Consider the following 16,951-nt stretch of genomic DNA (forward strand, 5'->3'; position numbering starts at 1 on the left):
CACCACAGATGCTATGTTTGCTTTGAGAGTGTTAATAGAGAAGTAGGAAGGATAGAATGAGTTACATTGTGTGTTTGTTGACTTAGAGAAAGCTTATGATAGAGTACCAAGACAGGAGCTGTGGTATTGTATGAGGAAGTCAGGAGTAGCAGAAAAGTGTGTGAGGGTAGTGCAGGATATGTATGAGAACAGTGTAACAGCAGTGAGATGTGCGGTAGGAATGACAGACGGGTTTAAAGTGGGGTAGGACTACATCAGGGATCAGCCCTGAGTCCCTTCCTGTTCGCAATTGTCATGGACGGACTGACAGACGAGGTTAGGCAGGAGTCCTCTTGGACTATGATGTTTGCTGATGACATTGTGATCTGTAGTGAGAGTAGGGAGCAGGTGGAGGTGAGCTTGGAAAGATGGAGATATGCTTTGGAGAGCAGGGAAATGAAAGTGAGCAGGAGTAAAACAGAGTACATGTGTGTGAATGAGAGGGCAGACGGTGGACAGGTCCAGTTACAAGGAGTTGATTTGGTGAAGGTTGACGAGTTTACCTACTTAGGGTCGAGGGTACAGAGTAATGGAGGAAGTGAAAGAGAGGTAAAGAAGAGAGTGCAGGCAGGGTGGTGTGGATGGCATAAAGTGGACATGTACAGAGGAGGGAGGAGAGGTATATTGGTAGGAGGGTCTTGAGGATGGAACTTCCAGGCAAGAGGAGGAGAGGTAGACCTAAGAGGAGGTTTATGGATGGGTGGTAGAGGATATGAGAGTGGCTGGTGTGTCAGTGGAGGACACTCAAGACAGGGCCAGACGGAGGAGTTTGATCCGCTGTGGCGACCCCTAAATGGGAATTGCGGAAAGAAGAAGAAGATTGATGCTGATAAACTATATATAGATTACCATTTCCCTCAGTAACTTTAATACTATCTGCATCACATTTACATTGAGAATACAAGGGGAACCAAATGTCCCAGTCTCTGGTAAAACCTGTTCCCCCATGTGTTCTCAGTGTTAAAGGAGGTACAGGATGAATAAATGTTACTGAATGAATTGATTATAGACAGATATAAATAATCAGCATAATTTCTGTATTTTATATCAGCTCCAGCTTTATTCTTCAAGGGGAACCAAATTTCCCAGTCTCTGGTTGAATATGTTCCCCCATGTGTTCTCAGTGTAAAGGTGGTACAGATAGATGTAAAGTCACTGAATGAAGTGATTATACACAGATACAAATAATCACCACTATTATTGTACTTTATAATCTCCAGCAGTTATTCTACATGGGGAACCATTTTTCACAGGGCTCTGGTAAAAACCGTTCCCCCTGTGTTCTTAGTGTAAAAGCACTGTGCAGTGAATAAAACTTGTTATTTACAAGGATAAGAGTCAAATACACCCCCACCTTAATTGTTGTGCCTTACATGTACATTTTCTGTCATTTAAGAGGGGGGAACCATTTTTCACAGGGCTCTGGTAAAATCCGTTCCCCCTTTGTTCTTAGTGTAAAAGCACTGTGCAGTGAATAAAACTTGTTATTTACAAGGATAAGAGTCAAATACACCCCCACCTTAATTGTTGTGCCTTTCATGTACATTTTCTGTCATTTAAGAGGGGGGAACCATTTTTCACAGGGCTCCGGTTAAATCCGTTCCCCCTGTGTTCTTAGTGTAAAAGCACTGTGCAGTGAATAAAACTTGTTATTTACAAGGATAAGAGTAAAATACACACCCACTCTACTTTTTGTGCCTTACATGTACACTTTCTGTCATTTAAGAGGGGGGAACCATTTTTCACAGGGCTCTGGTAAAATCCGTTCCCCCTGTGTTCTTAGTGTAAAAGCACTGTGCAGTGAATAAAACTTGTTATTTACAAGGATAAGAGTAAAATACACACCCACTCTATTTTTTGTGCCTTACATGTACACTTTCTGTCATTTAAGAGGGGGGAACCATTTTTCACAGGGCTCTGGTAAAATCCGTTCCCCCTTTGTTCTTAGTGTAAAAGCACTGTGCAGTGAATAAAACTTGTTATTTACAAGGATAAGAGTAAAATACACACCCACTCTACTTTTTGTGCCTTACATGTACACTTTCTGTCATTTAAGAGGGGGGAACCATTTTTCACAGGGCTCTGGTAAAATCCGTTCCCCCTTTGTTCTTAGTGTAAAAGCACTGTGCAGTGAATAAAACTTGTTATTTACAAGGATAAGAGTCAAATACACCCCCACCTTAATTGTTGTGCCTTACATGTACATTTTTTGTCATTTAAGAGGGGGGAACCATTTTTCACAGGGCTCCGGTTAAATCCGTTCCCCCTGTGTTCTTAGTGTAAAAGCACTGTGCAGTGAATAAAACTTGTTATTTACAAGGATAAGAGTAAAATACACACCCACTCTACTTTTTGTGCCTTACATGTACACTTTCTGTCATTTAAGAGGGGGGAACCATTTTTCACAGGGCTCCGGTTAAATCCGTTCCCCCTGTGTTCTTAGTGTAAAAGCACTGTGCAGTGAATAAAACTTGTTATTTACAAGGATAAGAGTAAAATACACACCCACTCTACTTTTTGTGCCTTACATGTACACTTTCTGTCATTTAAGAGGGGGGAACCATTTTTCACAGGGCTCTGGTAAAATCCGTTCCCCCTTTGTTCTTAGTGTAAAAGCACTGTGCAGTGAATAAAACTTGTTATTTACAAGAATAAGAGTCAAATACACCCCCACCTTTATTGTTGTGCCTTACATGTACACTTTCTGTCATTTAAGGGGGGGAACCATTTTTCACAGGGCTCCGGTTAAATCCGTTCCCCCTGTTCTTAGTGTAAAAGCACTGTGCATTGGATAAAACTTGCACTGTAAAGCAAAAACAATATATCACATGCTCAAGTGATTTAAATATTGCGTGAAGCCAAATGGGATAACATTTGTCGTGTAATACATTTTTATTTGTATTTAGAAATAAAATTTGTATTTAGACAAAAGTCCTTTTAGGCTGTAGAACATCCAGGACACAGCAAACAAGTCTGTTAAAAAACAACCTTTAAAGTGTGAACAATACACGTCTCTTTATGTTTCAATAAATAATTTAAATAGTTTAAAAAACGCATTAAATCTTCGCATTTTTTTAGTTCGCATGCAAGCGAACTAAAAAATGAAAGAGGCTGAAAAAGTAGCGTAAACAATTAAACATCGGAGTAATTTTTGTACATTTAATCCTCTGCTAAATCACCTGAGCTTTACAGCACAGTTAGTCACAAGCACACAAAGTTAACTTTAGTTAGAGAAACAAAACCAACCCGGATAATAACGTGTACACATCAAGTAAAGGCGATAACCCAGCAGCAGACTAATGCGTGATTTCGTTGATTTCGCGCATGCGCCGTTTGGGGGGAACAGGGGGAACTGAATTGACCGTAACACCGGAACGCATTGTAACCTGAGCGAGGGGGGGTGTGGCGTTGGCGAACGTAATTTGTTGAGGGGGGGAGGTGGCGTTGGCGAACGTAAAATGGACACAGATTGAGTGTTATATCGCCGGTGGTTGGCGCCAGAGCTAGCGAACTAGTAACTCACGCAATGCGTGAGAGTTGGCAACCCAGCGGACAACATTAAATATTACCGGATCGAGGCAGACAGTTACCGGAACGCACGCTTCAAAATTAAACAGGATCCGGCTCAAATTAAGCCCTGGTCTCCGTTGTCCAGAAACGCCGCCTGCCTCTGCTGACAGACATCTAAAGACTCTTGGGTGACTCTGCGTCTTTAGATGTCGAGGGTTGCACTGAATGGTCTTTATTATCCATCCAAATAAACATGCAAACAGAAAAGCTTCTATAACAGAAACAAGGTCCAGACTACTTGTGATGCCAGAGAGGTCCAGTATAGAGCTCCAACGGGGCAATGTGCAGCACTGGACCGAACGACCTGCGGGGTATAAAAGGTGCACAACATAATTACTGACAGGTGCTAGTAATGTGGTGACTGGGACCGAGGGAGTGGTTTGGTGCTCGGGGGCGTGCGCTGTGAGGCAGTGCGAGCTGTGGCCTGCGAGCTGTGGCCTGCGCCCTCTGGCGGCGACCCGGCCTCCCCAACGTGACAGAAATATTCTTGGTGGCTCAGAGCTGTCACAGATACCAGCGAGGCTCATTAGCAGCAGCCTGCAATATCAACGTTTTGCCCTGCTGCTGGCGCTACTGCAACGGCCAGCAGTACAAGAGAACCCATTCAGTCAAGCTCTGCACAACGTAGCATTCATGCTGTATGTGGCTCTACCAATACTTTGAAGGCTGAGGTAATATGGGCGCTAAAAACAACAAATAGTTGTCTGACTGAACAGTTCTCCTGTATTACATTAACAAATACGAGCCTCTTGTAATTCCAGGACGAAACATGAGAGAACGTGAAGATGTTAAGATCGGTCGTTTTGAAATAATGTGATAAAAAAGCAAATTATTTCTAATCATTTCGAGTATATGTATAAATATTTAAATTAATTAAGTTTAACGTGCTGGGAAATATTGAAATGGACCTTGAAAGTGACGTACAAGTGCTTGAATTCCACCTTGTAAAGGTGTATGAACCCTGCAAACATGACTTTGTTCATTGCGCTGAGCTGCGGCGCACACAAAGTTTTTACAAATTTCGAGAGGTGCGTGCATGACCTCGCAAATTGACAGCGCGTGAGGTCCTCGCGCATGGGCGGAGCCACCGCGATTACGTCAAGTATAAACCAGTTATAATAATAACTTACTTGCTGAACAAGCAGAAGGGAAAGCAGGAACCCTGATGGCGCAGGTAATCACAAAATCAAACATCCTTAGAAAGCGTTTCAGAGAAAATGTAGCAGAACTGAAAGGGGTTGAGCATGAGCTGGAGTGTGAATCAGAAAAACAGGAAAATGGCCGCGTGTGTGTGTGTGCGTGTGTGTGTGCGTGTGTGAGCACGTATTGTATTACGCTGTTGTCAGTGTTTGAATTTTGTTTTGTATAAAGTTTCATTGTGTATACTGTACAGTGAAATAATTGTAATATTTGTGTCTCGTATTGTGTCTTGTGCATTCCCATTTGAAGTTTTCAAGTAGCTAGATTAAATAATGATTAAATAAAAATAAAATTAAGACCAACTCGCAAGATCATACACGTAAAAATAAAGCACAAAAACTAATAATCTATTATAATTTTATAATTTTATTATAATAATAAAATAAATATAGTTTTTGTGCTTTATTTTAACGTGTATTGTCTTACGAGTTGGTCTTAATTTTATTTGGAAAACGGTATTAAAAAGTCTTAAAATATCTTAATTTTCACTTGGTCAAACCTGTAGACACCCTGTTGTAAACGATGTTACTTCCAGATGCAAAGTTACGGAGCCCGTAAGATAACATCATGTAAAAAATAAAATAACGCGTGGCCACGACTTACTAACGCGTGCGAACGCCTTACTAACGCGTGGCCACGACTTACTAACGCGTGCGAACGAGATATTTAAGGCGTGGGAACGAGATAATTAACGCGTGGGAACGAGATCATTAAGGCGTGGGAACGAGATACTAATGTCGCCTTTCACGCGCAGCAACAAAGTTAATTTTTTCACAGCAAAACAAGCAGATCCCAGGGTTGTTCATGAACTGACTGCCAAGGAGGGGATGTACACTAACTGACTGCCCAAGGAAGATAAACCTGGCTTTATATAAAGTAATACTTAATTATCTAATTCGCACGCATTAATTATCTCGTTTGCACGCTTTAGTAAGGCGTTCGCACACGTTAGTAAGTCGTGGCCACGCGTTAGTAAGGCGTTCGCATGCATTAGTAAGTCGTGGCCACGCGTTAGTAAGGCGTTCGCACGCGTTAGTAAGTCGTGGCCACGCGTTATTATTTTTTACATGATGTCACCTTACGGGCTCCGTACAAAGTTCTGGATGTTATGTCGTGATTAAATTCATCAGTTCATCAAAGGCATGACACAGGGCCACCGTACTTGCGCCTTCTTTTTCACTTTCATTTTAATGCAATGGCGTCTTGTAATAATTTCCGGGCAGGTTTTATTATTCTTATCCTTCTTAGGAGAGTCCTCGGGGGTAAGTAATCTGCATGTTAACTCAAGTAAAGTTAAAGCCTAAAATATCCATAAATCTATGCATATTCTAGTACATAAATACAAATTAAAAACTTTATTATTTGTTGCCCCCTTTCTAACCACAAAACAAACAAAATATTTTGCTTAAATCTCACATCATACAGTTATGCAAATATACACAGTTAAATCTGAACTGTTTGCTCTTTGTGAGCATAACGAAACCGCAATACGTCTTTATAGCATTTTAGGAGACATCACTCCAGCGTTGCGAGGCGCAGACAGAATGCCAATACTAGAGCGTTATAAACTAATATAATTTAGACATCATTTTATTTACACAATAGCGAAAAACGCCATGACACTCAAAACGACGAAATGCAACACCAGAGGTGGGTAGGAACGCGTTACATTTACTCCGTTACATTTACTCAAGTAGTTTTTTGGATAAAAATGTACTTGTAGGAGTAGTTTTAATATGAAAGACTTCTACTTTTACTTGAGTAAATATGTGGTGAGAAAAACGCGACTTTTACTCCGTTACAATCGGATTTGCGCCGCGTGCTACCGTTACTTTCGTTTTGTAAATAATTCGTCTTTTCAGGAGGAGGGTACGGGTCGACAAAAGAGACCACCTCCCCGTGGCTGCTTGTGCATGCCTGCCTGGCCATGGCATAAACGCGTTCCTGATATCGCGCATGCTCGTTTGTGTGCAAAACAATGGCCGACGCCAGCGTTTAGTGCAAGTTGAAATACCTCGTTTTTGTACACAAACGAATCTTACATTCTAGTCTTGTATTGGCAGTGTATATGTTCATAAAGTTACTTTGTGGAAAGGAAAACTTTTAAGAATAGCCTGTTAAGTTATCTGCATTGTAAACTTCGCATGGGAACAATGTACATCCTAAATTCTGCAATGTGTGATACTGTGAAAGTAAATAACAGTGGAAGGAGATGTATATTAATTTAATTAATTTAGTAATGCTGCTTGATCATTTATATATATATAACTACCATCAGTCTGCTTGTCTCATCTAATTTTAATTTTAATAAAATAAAATAAATAAAATAAAATAAAAATTTCGTCTATAATGGGTTAACCTATTATAGTTGTGTAATATTTTATTGTTTGGACAGAAGCCTGGCATTATGAGGACGAGCAAAGTGATGTAATGGACCCTTTCGTGTTTGGCTTTGAATCTGTGCAAGACATGCACCATTTTATGGCAGAGGTGCTTGACAACTTGTGAATACCAATCAACTGTAAATTGAACAGAGGGTAAGCCATGGGGCTTTTGCAAAAATAAAGTTCTAAATGGAAATCTTTTGTTTGTGTTTTCATGTATTTCTACCTGAATTTTATCTGCAAAACATTAAGTTGAATGTGCATTGAAGTTTTCAAATCCTTTGCAAACATCCTTATAATGCCATATGGGATGTTTCGTAAATACAAAGAGTGAATGTATAACTAGTATATGTAGTTATTTATGTAGAAACGGTAAATTTGCTAATATATATATATATATATATATATATATATATATATATATATATATATATATATATATATATATATATATATATATATATTGAAATTCCTATCAAATTACGCGATACTATAACGGAACTTCACCAGCGCGGTGCAGCCAGGATGAGAGAGCCATGGAGGGGGGTCAGTGAGAAGACTGACCAACGTCTCGGCACCTGAGTATGAGTGACCAATCAAATGAAGCCGGTCAATCACGTGATCACATACGCAAACTTTCTCCACCGTAGCAAGAAAGTGACAGAAAAACCTCCCGAGCATCCCTGACCTTATATAGCCAATGTTTATATTACAAACGTGTAAAAGGACAGCTATATAATGCGCTGCAGGGTTGCCAAGTTTTCAAGATCACTTTTAGTGAGATTTAAACCCGGGGGGGTGGGGGTTTGGGTGGTGAACGTAAATTGTTGACCGGGGGGGGGGGTGTAAAATGGACACAAATTAAGTGTTATATCGCGATCGATCGATAGTCAGTGGTTGGCGCCAGAGCGAACTATTAACTCATTGAATCATAGATGTGGATCAGAGGTAAATAAACTAGATTTTTTTCGGCGTGAGAAATCGGATGTGTGGCGTGTAAGCGTGTGAAGACAGCCAAATGCGTGAGAGTTTGCAACCTTGGCGCTGCCAATCGTGTCTGCAAACGTGTGGACATTTCAGCCTACAAGAACTCAACATCAAATATGAGGAAACATGATGCGATAAGTTTGCTGTATGTATAATTGTGTGTAATGCTATATCTCTGAGGCATAACGTTTGTATGATGTAATTATTAAATGTAACACAGTGCAATACTAAAAACCAGTTCTCACACTGATTGTACACACTAGCAATATAGGATGATTAAGTCTGCTACAAATTGATTCAGTTGGTGTCAAGTTGTAGCTACACGTATTGTCTGACAGTCTCATCAGGTAGTGCCTTTGTGGAACACATTAAAGTTACACAGGCCTAATATTTAGGAACAAACAAAAATACATATTATTTATAATAAATAATTTTTATATATAATATTTATTTATAATAAATTATTTTTATCATTAAAAGTCATTGTTCCGTAATTCAATTTCCCATGATATAATTTACTGACACGAGACAGTACTCATGCATTTACTCACTACTTGAGTAGCTTTTAATCAAAGCACTTTTTTACTTTTACTCAAGTAATTTTTTGGGATGCATACTTTTACTTTTACTTGAGTAACATTTGGTTCAAGTAACTGTACTTTTACTTGAGTAAAATTGTTGAATACTCTACCCACCTCTGTGCAACACAGACGCACGCTTACATACACAGACGATAACAAGACACAAGAGCAACACATAACGCAACAAGACAAGTGAAACACGGACTAGCACACAGGCCAACAAACACAGACAAGCGTACACGCTTACTCACTCACGTGACACGACAAACTGACATACTATGACTAGATTAGCTTGTCCAAGTCAGTAGTACATGGAGTCCTTGGATCAGTTATAATTTCACTGTCATTTTCAGTGTTAATGCTATGCACAACATGAATACTGGGCTTTGCAAATAAACAGGCTATGACTCATTACAACCTGTCATTTTTCAGATCTTGAGGATAGAGAACAACAATACTGTGCCATTGGGATGGGATCTGAAGGCTACGGCCAGCCGAAATTCACTGAGATGATTGTACAGAACGATGTCACCATCTATTACCATGACAGCAGCTTGCCGACCAAAATGCCCAAACCTGACTGGCTTAACAGCAGTGAAGGTGAAGAACTATGGAGCTTCATCCAGCTGAAGTCAGACTACAACAGACACATTCTCACCTCAGCTTTAGAGTCAGCTGTTCAGCAGTTTAACCACACAGGTACAGAACAGTTTTGGTGTCTAAACAACATGTATTACTTGATATGAACTTGTAGATTAGATGCACATATTGTATTTGTATATATTGTAGCCTACACTCACCTGCCACTTTATTAGTTACACCTTGCTAGAACCGAGTTGGACCCCCTTTTGTCTTCAGAACTGCCTTAATCCTGGCATAAATTCAACAAGATACTGGAAACATTCCTCAGAGAGTCTGGTCCATATTGACATGATAGCATCACACAGTTGCTGCAGATTTGTCAGCTGCACATCCATGATGCGAATCTCCCGTTCCTCCACATCCCAAAGGTGTTCTATTGGATTGAGATCTGATGACTGTGGAGGCCATTTGAGTACAGTGAACTCATTGTCGTGTTCAAGAAACCAGTCTGAGATGATTCACGCTTTATGACATGAGGCGTTATGCTGCTGGAAGTAGCCATCAGAGGATGAGTACACTGTAGTCATAAAGGGATGGACATGGTCAGCAACAATACTCTGGTAGGCTGTGGCATTGACACAATGCTTAATTGGTACTAATGGGCCCAAAGTGTGCCAGGAATATATCCCCCACACCATTACACCACCACCACCAGCCTGATCTGTTGATACAAAGCAAGATGGATCCATGCTTTCATGTTGTTGATGCCAAATTCTGAATCTACCATCCGAATGTCACAGCAGAAATCGATATTCCAATCTTCTATTGTCCAATTTTGGTGAGCCTGTGTAATTTGTAGACTCCGTTTCCTGTTCTTAGCTGACAGTCATGGCACCCGAAGTGGTTTTCTGCTGCTGTAGCCCATCTGCATCAAGGTTCGACATGTGCATTCAGAGATGTTTTTCTGCATGGCTCGGTTGTAATAACTGGTTATTTGAGTTAATGTTGCCGTTCTATCAGCCCGAACAAGTTTGGCCATTCTCCTCTAACCTATGGATAAACAAGGCATTTGCACCCACGGAACTGCCGCTCACTGGATATTTTCTCTTTTTCGGACCATTCTCTGCAAACCCTGGAGATGGTTGTGTGTGAAAATCCCAGTAGATCAGCAGTTTCTGAAATACTCAAATCACCTTTCTTCCCCATTCTGATGCTCGGTTTGAACTGCAGCAGATGGTCTTAGCCATGTCTACATGTCTATATGCATTGAGTTGCTGCCATGTGATTGGCTGATTCGACATTTGCATTAATGAGCAGTTGGACAGGTGTACCTAATAAAGTTGCCAGAGAGTGTATATTGGAATGTTGGATAGCTTAATATGAATAAATAGTCTATATTGTTTATATACTCTGGCATCAACAAATTTTGCATTAACGTCATTAGACTGTTCATAACATTTTAAATAAGGATTAGAAATTATGTATTTTAATTATTTAATATGGTTTGTAAACTTCATTCCAGGTTCTTCATCAAATATGAATGTATACCAGAGCTACGGCTGCTGCTGGCTTTATCCAGATGGGACTTACAAGGCATCGTTGACACATGCTTTTAATGGGATGGATTTTCTAAGTTTTGACCTCGACCGTAAGGCGTTCACAGCCACTGTTAGTCAAGCACTTGTCTTTGTGAATATGAGGAACAAAGATACCACCAACCTAGATGTCGTAACAACTTTCTACAGGAAGACATGTTTAAAGCGCATCAAAATGTTCAAGCATTCCCCGCAAGTCATGCTCAAAAAAGGTCAGATATATGTCAACTAAGATGCTTTTTGGCCCTCTGAGCAATCATCTTGGTTAAATATCATTTGTGATGCATTAAATCCAGTGTTACTTGTTCATACATGTACCGTGTTACTCCACATGGTTCCATTTGAGCACTAAAGAGCCTTATTGTTGTGGGAGGAAGGAAGTAGCAGGAGGTGTTGGAGGTAGCAGCAACTCTTTCATATCCATGACCCAGAAACAAACGAGAAAAAAAAAGTAAAGAGATACTATATCACTGTCACAGCACAAAGAGCATAATAGTCCAACAAACTCAAAGCGAGCATTAGTCGGTACACACAGAGTTTCTGGTGGCACAGTGATGATCTTCAAGGTTTCGAGGTAGACACAGCACTGGATCTCTGGACCTGTGGGTCTATGTAGTGAGTGAAAGAGGGCAGGGAATAGAGAACAGGTGCATGTGCAGAATAGATGAGAGGGTGTGATAGGAGGCAGGGAACTGGGAACGAGAGAGTGGCCTGGTGTGGGTGGGCAGCCTGGGCATTAATTAAAGTGAAGACAGTTGTATTAAATGAATTAAATGTGTATGTTAGGCACTGTAATATTAGAACATATTATTTCATTCTTAAAATTTGTGTTGTGAAATAAAAGCGGCAGGAGGCAGGGGTGGCAACGGGATGTCCATATCACCAACCAGGAAACAACAAAAGGAAGTGCTAGCATAATAGCTATTCGCAGCGCTACTCAGTATTTCACTCAAAGCATAAACAAAAAGTCCAAAGGCTCAAGGGAGTCCAAGTTCAGTCTCTCCTGAGGACTGGGCCCGGGTCACCATGACAATGTGAACTGATTTATATGTCAATAATCTGTAATGAAAGTTGATACCTTAATACCAGGGAGATCTGAAAAAGGCAAGTAACCAGAATGCATAATTGACAAAGACAGGGCTTAAGTAGTCCTAAGTAGACTAAACAAGAATTTACAAAGAACAGGTGAATACAATAACAGGGCAGAGAACAGAAACAGGAACCTATCCCAAAACAAAATGAAAACAAAGGAACACATGACAGGTAGCCAAGGGAAACACGACGCTAATGGAGGAGAATTGTGACATAACAAAACCAGATCAATAGATGCCAACAATGAAAACACTAAAAATGAAAACAAAAATTCTCATATGGAATCAATTATCCAGCAGGTTTGCTAAGAATGCATCGCTGGTATCCATGGAGGCAGGTCTCAAATTCTATTGTTCTGTTTCCAGTTCCAGCAGTCAGGATCATTGAGAAGCAGAGAGGTAACTCCACTGTAGTCACATGCCATGTGACGGGGTTCTACCCCCGAGCAGTGCAGGTAGACTGGCATGGCCCAGACCTACAGCCAGGGCAAGGACAGCTCATTGATGTCCTGCCCAATGATGACAACACATATCAGACCAGAAGGACTCTGGTGGTTGCGCACGATAATGTAGGCAAACACAACTACAGCTGTGTAGTGCTTCATAGCAGCATACCAGGAAATATCACCATGGTCTGGGGTAGGTTGACATCAGACTAATCTGTTATTTCGAATAGAATCAATAATGCTTCATTTTACTTTAGCTCAGGAGAATGACTAGGCACATGTGTTTTGCCTAGTTTTAAAATGATATATCTTAGTGATCATCCATTTTATGTATGTTTCATTAACTTTGTGCAGTTTGGAAGGATGATTCAGATGTGTTTTATTGTGTGGTTGGGCCCACACGCAGCAGATTTGCTCTTTGGGCTGCTCTTGCCTTAGTTGTATTGGTGATTTGTGGGATTGCGTATGCACTGGTGGCACGGATACAGAGGTAGGTAAACCAACTGGATTATGAATTTGCATGTAGCTTTTGCAGTTTTAGGTTGTAATTATCACTTATATTTCTTTGGTTAATACAAGGGATCATCCATAGGTTTGACATTTGGTTATTTGTGATTTTAGCATTTTACTGCATATCAACATGCTGTCAATTTTCTTTGTCTATTTTTTCACTGTTCCTTATAGATGCTGTAAGATGAACTGAATATCTTCTGGGAATTCAACTGGAGACATTATTACTTTGTCAGCACTATTATCCTCAGGACTTTTCTATTCTTTAGTTCAATTCAACTTTGTCATCATACACACAGGTGTACAGTACGGTGTGGTGGAGGAAAGGGTCAGCCCTCCTCCTTCCATTTACTCGGCCCCTACCGAGTATTACGGTGAGGAGGAGGAAGACGTCAGTCCCCCTCTGTCCGTTTGCACACCGCCCTCTGAGCACAACAGCGAGAGCGAGGAAGAGGACAGCACCTCTGGGTACTCGGAGTGGACGTTCCTCGTGCCCCCTCGGAGGGGAGCAGTATGGACTGTTCACGCTGCCCGACCACCGAGGAACCGATGTTTCCTGAATGGTGACCGAAGCGCGCCGAAGGAAGCAACGGGGTGCACGTTCTTCGGGGGCACCGAACAGCGCAGTGTGCTGGGAGATCAGTGCTGAAGACCGGAGGGACTCCGCTGCCTGTCTCGCCAGCAACCCCAGGAGGGGTCGCGCCACTGCTAGCGCTCTGGCAGGCAGCCAGAACGATTTCTCCTAGAACCCCCATACTCAAATAGCGGCCCGCGGGCTATCTATTTCTGGCCCGCAAGCTGTTTTGAAAAGTGTTTTTTTTAGGAATCTTTTTTTTCAATCGCGCTATCCGCTCTTATTTTGAAATCGCGCACCGCGATCTCAAGACGATGCCGGGGATTGACTTTATGGTAACAACAAACAGGTAGCAGACGCCCAAATGCGTTCTGAAGATCTGATGTGTCATTTCAAAATAAAGGTCCCTCAAATTACTAAAATATGGAGTATTAATAAAAAAAAAATTAGTTCACTACAGACCTTTCGATATGTCTGTGAAGTTGCTGCACATAATACACCTGTTGCTGTCCTATACACCTGCAGCTAGTCAAGAAATCTGCTGCCAGGGTTGTGACTTCAAAGAGAAATAGGAATTTTATTACGTCTGCATTCCCTAATATGGTGGTAGTTCTCAAAACTAGATTGGAGATTGACTTCATAACATACGACACAAACCTCTGGTATTCTCTTCCTGAGGAACTCCATTATATCCATTATATCCCTGAGCACCTTAAAAAGTGCATTTTCACATTGTATGTCTTCTGTTTTTGGTTTCCTGGTATTGTTCATGGAACTTGACAAATGTTAAACATTATTTTCAGGAGGACATTAACTAAATCGCTTATGTTAGTATTTTTAAACTTTGTTATAATCAGACCCTCCAGAAATTCGCTATGCAAACCCCACAAATTCAGGGCGGTGTTGCAATTTCAGCCAATCACCGCAACTTTCCCGCAAATTTGACCAATCACTGATGTTGTCTTGACGTGACGTCGACAAACTCCCGCCTTACTTCCGTATATACGTTCAAGAGGAGCAGACTGAAAGCAGCATGAGCGACGAAAATGGCAAAAAGATCGGGAAAAGCAGTATCCCGGTACACTACATGAAAGCGGGGATAAACTTTTTTTTGTTTGTTTTCAGTGTTTTATTGTTTCACAACGATGGGTTCATACATGTAGTTCCAACAAGTTTAATATTTCTAGCACCAGCCCATCCACTCCCAAGTGATTTTTCATAAGAGACGGAAAGTCCACTTCTGCCACCGAGCTGTTGCACTTCGAGGGATCATTTCAAGAAAGTGAGAGGGATCATTGTGCATTCTCTGTCCCAAGACCTGTGTTTCAGGGGGCGGGGCATACAAAATCTTGAGAGGGATCATTCCTGCCCAAACTATTTCATACCACACAGAGTAAGAAAAATAAAATCAGAAGTGTTAAAACCAGGGGTTTTATAAGAAGCATAATACCTATAAATAAATAAATCAGGGTTGCCAACTCTCACGCACTGAGCGTGAGACACACGCATTTGACAGTCTTCACACGCCACACATCCGATTTCTCACGCTGAAAAAAAAATCTAGTTTATTTATCTCTGATCCATATCTATGAGTTACTAGTTCGCTCTGGCGCCAACCACTGGCGATCGATCTTGATAATAATACTTAATTTGTGTTCATTTTACAGGCCTCCCGGTAACAACTTACGTTCGCTAAAATAGTGCAAACAGCGCCCATTGAACACAAACATTAAGTGAGGCGAGACTCAAACAAAGACAAGCACGGGACACTGCGCGAACGCACATTAAATAGACAGACCACATAAGCCCCGAGTGATGACGAGACGTGCCACAGGTGAGACTGATGAACACGCTCGGACACAACCACACCCACGACATAAACACATGCCCGAAGGGGAGGGGTCAGGGGCTGTACCGTGACAGCACAGTTATTGTCTAAGTCAAAGACTAAACAACAAAAAAAAAAAACTTTTACAACAGCATGTATTAATTATAATATACAACGTTGGGCAAAACTACTAGAGTGTACATTAGCTGAACATCATGTTAAATTAGCATTGAACTGAAACTTTTAGTGTAAGAGTTTTAAGAGTTTAGTTAAAATTAGTTAACAACCAGTCCATTAAGCAGTGTATTTTGTGATGTGACAATAACATTATGGGTGAGTTGTGTTAAATGTTGTGCTGGTATTATTTAAACGCCCTGCAGATTACATGCATGTAACGACGGTGGGTAGGAAGGAACACACCGCGTTAGAGAGAGCAAGGTAGAGGTGGAACCAAGTGCCACTAAAAACTAACAGAACTAAAAGGAGCGCCTAAATAAACGCGGACTGCTCAACGCGTAAAAAGAAATAAAGCAAACAAAGGACGCCAGGGGAAGTAGCTGGCTACTAGCAATAAAAGCTGCTAAAACAAAAACCCTTCCCACACAAACAGCAACGGGATAGGAAGGTAAACAGGTTGAGGAAAACTTGAGGGAGGTCAGTAAGCGACGCAGGAGAGAACTCGAAAAAAGACAGAGAAAACAGACAGGAGAGGTAGGTGACGGGACACCTACAGAGGCAAACGTAGCAACAGAGAAAGCAGTGAGAGGCTGAGAACGTAACAGCATAACCACAACGAATCAGCAATGATCCGTCTCCACTGGCTTCCTTAAGAAGCCATGGCAACAGGTGAGACAGGTCATTGCTGATTGCGTTGCTGAAGTCTAGGACTGGTTCGGGTGCCCCTTGTGGATGTAGATGGCACGGCATCCGAGCCAGCCCTGACAATGCATGCAAATACCTGTGGTCCATCCCATGTGCTTAAGCATGGAATACTATGCGTTCGGTGTTTTTGTTTTTTTGGTGTTTATTGAATACATGGCATAGCCCCTGACACTTGAGTAAAGACAATTTTATTAATTATTTCTTTGCATTCTTTCACACCATAGAATATTTGTACTAACCTGATTCTTTTAGTAGTAGTCCACCCAATGTTCTTCTGTACTAACCTGATTCTTTTAGCAGTAGGCCACCCATTGTTCTTCGGTTCTAATCAGATTCTTTTAGCAGTAGTCCACCTATTGTTCTTCTGTTCTAACCTGATTCTTTTAGCAATAGTCCACCCATTATTCTTCTGTACTAACCTGATTCTTTCAGTAGTAGTCCACCCATTCTTCTTCTGTACTAACCTGATTCTTTTAGCAGTAGTCCACATATTGTTCTTCTGTTCTAACCTAATTCTTTTAGCAGTAGTCCAACCATTATTCTTCTGTACTAACCTGATTCTTTCAGTAGTAGTCCACCCATTATTCTTCTGTACTAACCTGATTCTTTCAGTAGTAGTCCACCCATTCTTCTTCTGTACTAACCTGATTCTTTTAGCAGTAGTCCACCTATTGTTCTTCTG

At 41.1% G+C, this 16,951-nt stretch overlaps 1 protein-coding gene across 3 annotated transcripts; it reads left to right on the plus strand.

The window, feature by feature from the left end:
- Nucleotides 1-5,857: 5,857 nt before the first annotated feature.
- On the plus strand, nucleotides 5,858-13,984 carry LOC143493425 (major histocompatibility complex class I-related protein 1-like). Of its 3 annotated transcripts, XM_076991844.1 has the most exons (7): nucleotides 5,942-6,071; nucleotides 7,205-7,346; nucleotides 9,194-9,460; nucleotides 10,866-11,150; nucleotides 12,396-12,668; nucleotides 12,830-12,965; nucleotides 13,160-13,979. In XM_076991844.1, exons 3-7 carry the CDS (start codon nucleotides 9,232-9,234, stop codon nucleotides 13,176-13,178), a joined length of 942 nt encoding a protein of 313 aa, XP_076847959.1. In that variant the 5' UTR covers nucleotides 5,942-6,071; nucleotides 7,205-7,346; nucleotides 9,194-9,231; the 3' UTR covers nucleotides 13,179-13,979. The 3 variants fall into 3 exon arrangements, with proteins under 3 accessions (XP_076847958.1, XP_076847957.1, XP_076847959.1); XM_076991843.1 differs by lacking the exon at nucleotides 7,205-7,346 and having other exon boundaries at nucleotides 5,858-6,071; nucleotides 9,194-9,361; nucleotides 13,160-13,984; XM_076991842.1 differs by lacking the exon at nucleotides 7,205-7,346 and having other exon boundaries at nucleotides 5,869-6,071; nucleotides 13,160-13,980.
- The last annotated feature ends 2,967 nt before the right edge of the window (nucleotides 13,985-16,951 follow it).

Source organism: Brachyhypopomus gauderio, unplaced genomic scaffold, assembly GCF_052324685.1.
Source record: "Brachyhypopomus gauderio isolate BG-103 unplaced genomic scaffold, BGAUD_0.2 sc86, whole genome shotgun sequence".
Lineage (NCBI taxonomy): Eukaryota > Metazoa > Chordata > Actinopteri > Gymnotiformes > Hypopomidae > Brachyhypopomus > Brachyhypopomus gauderio.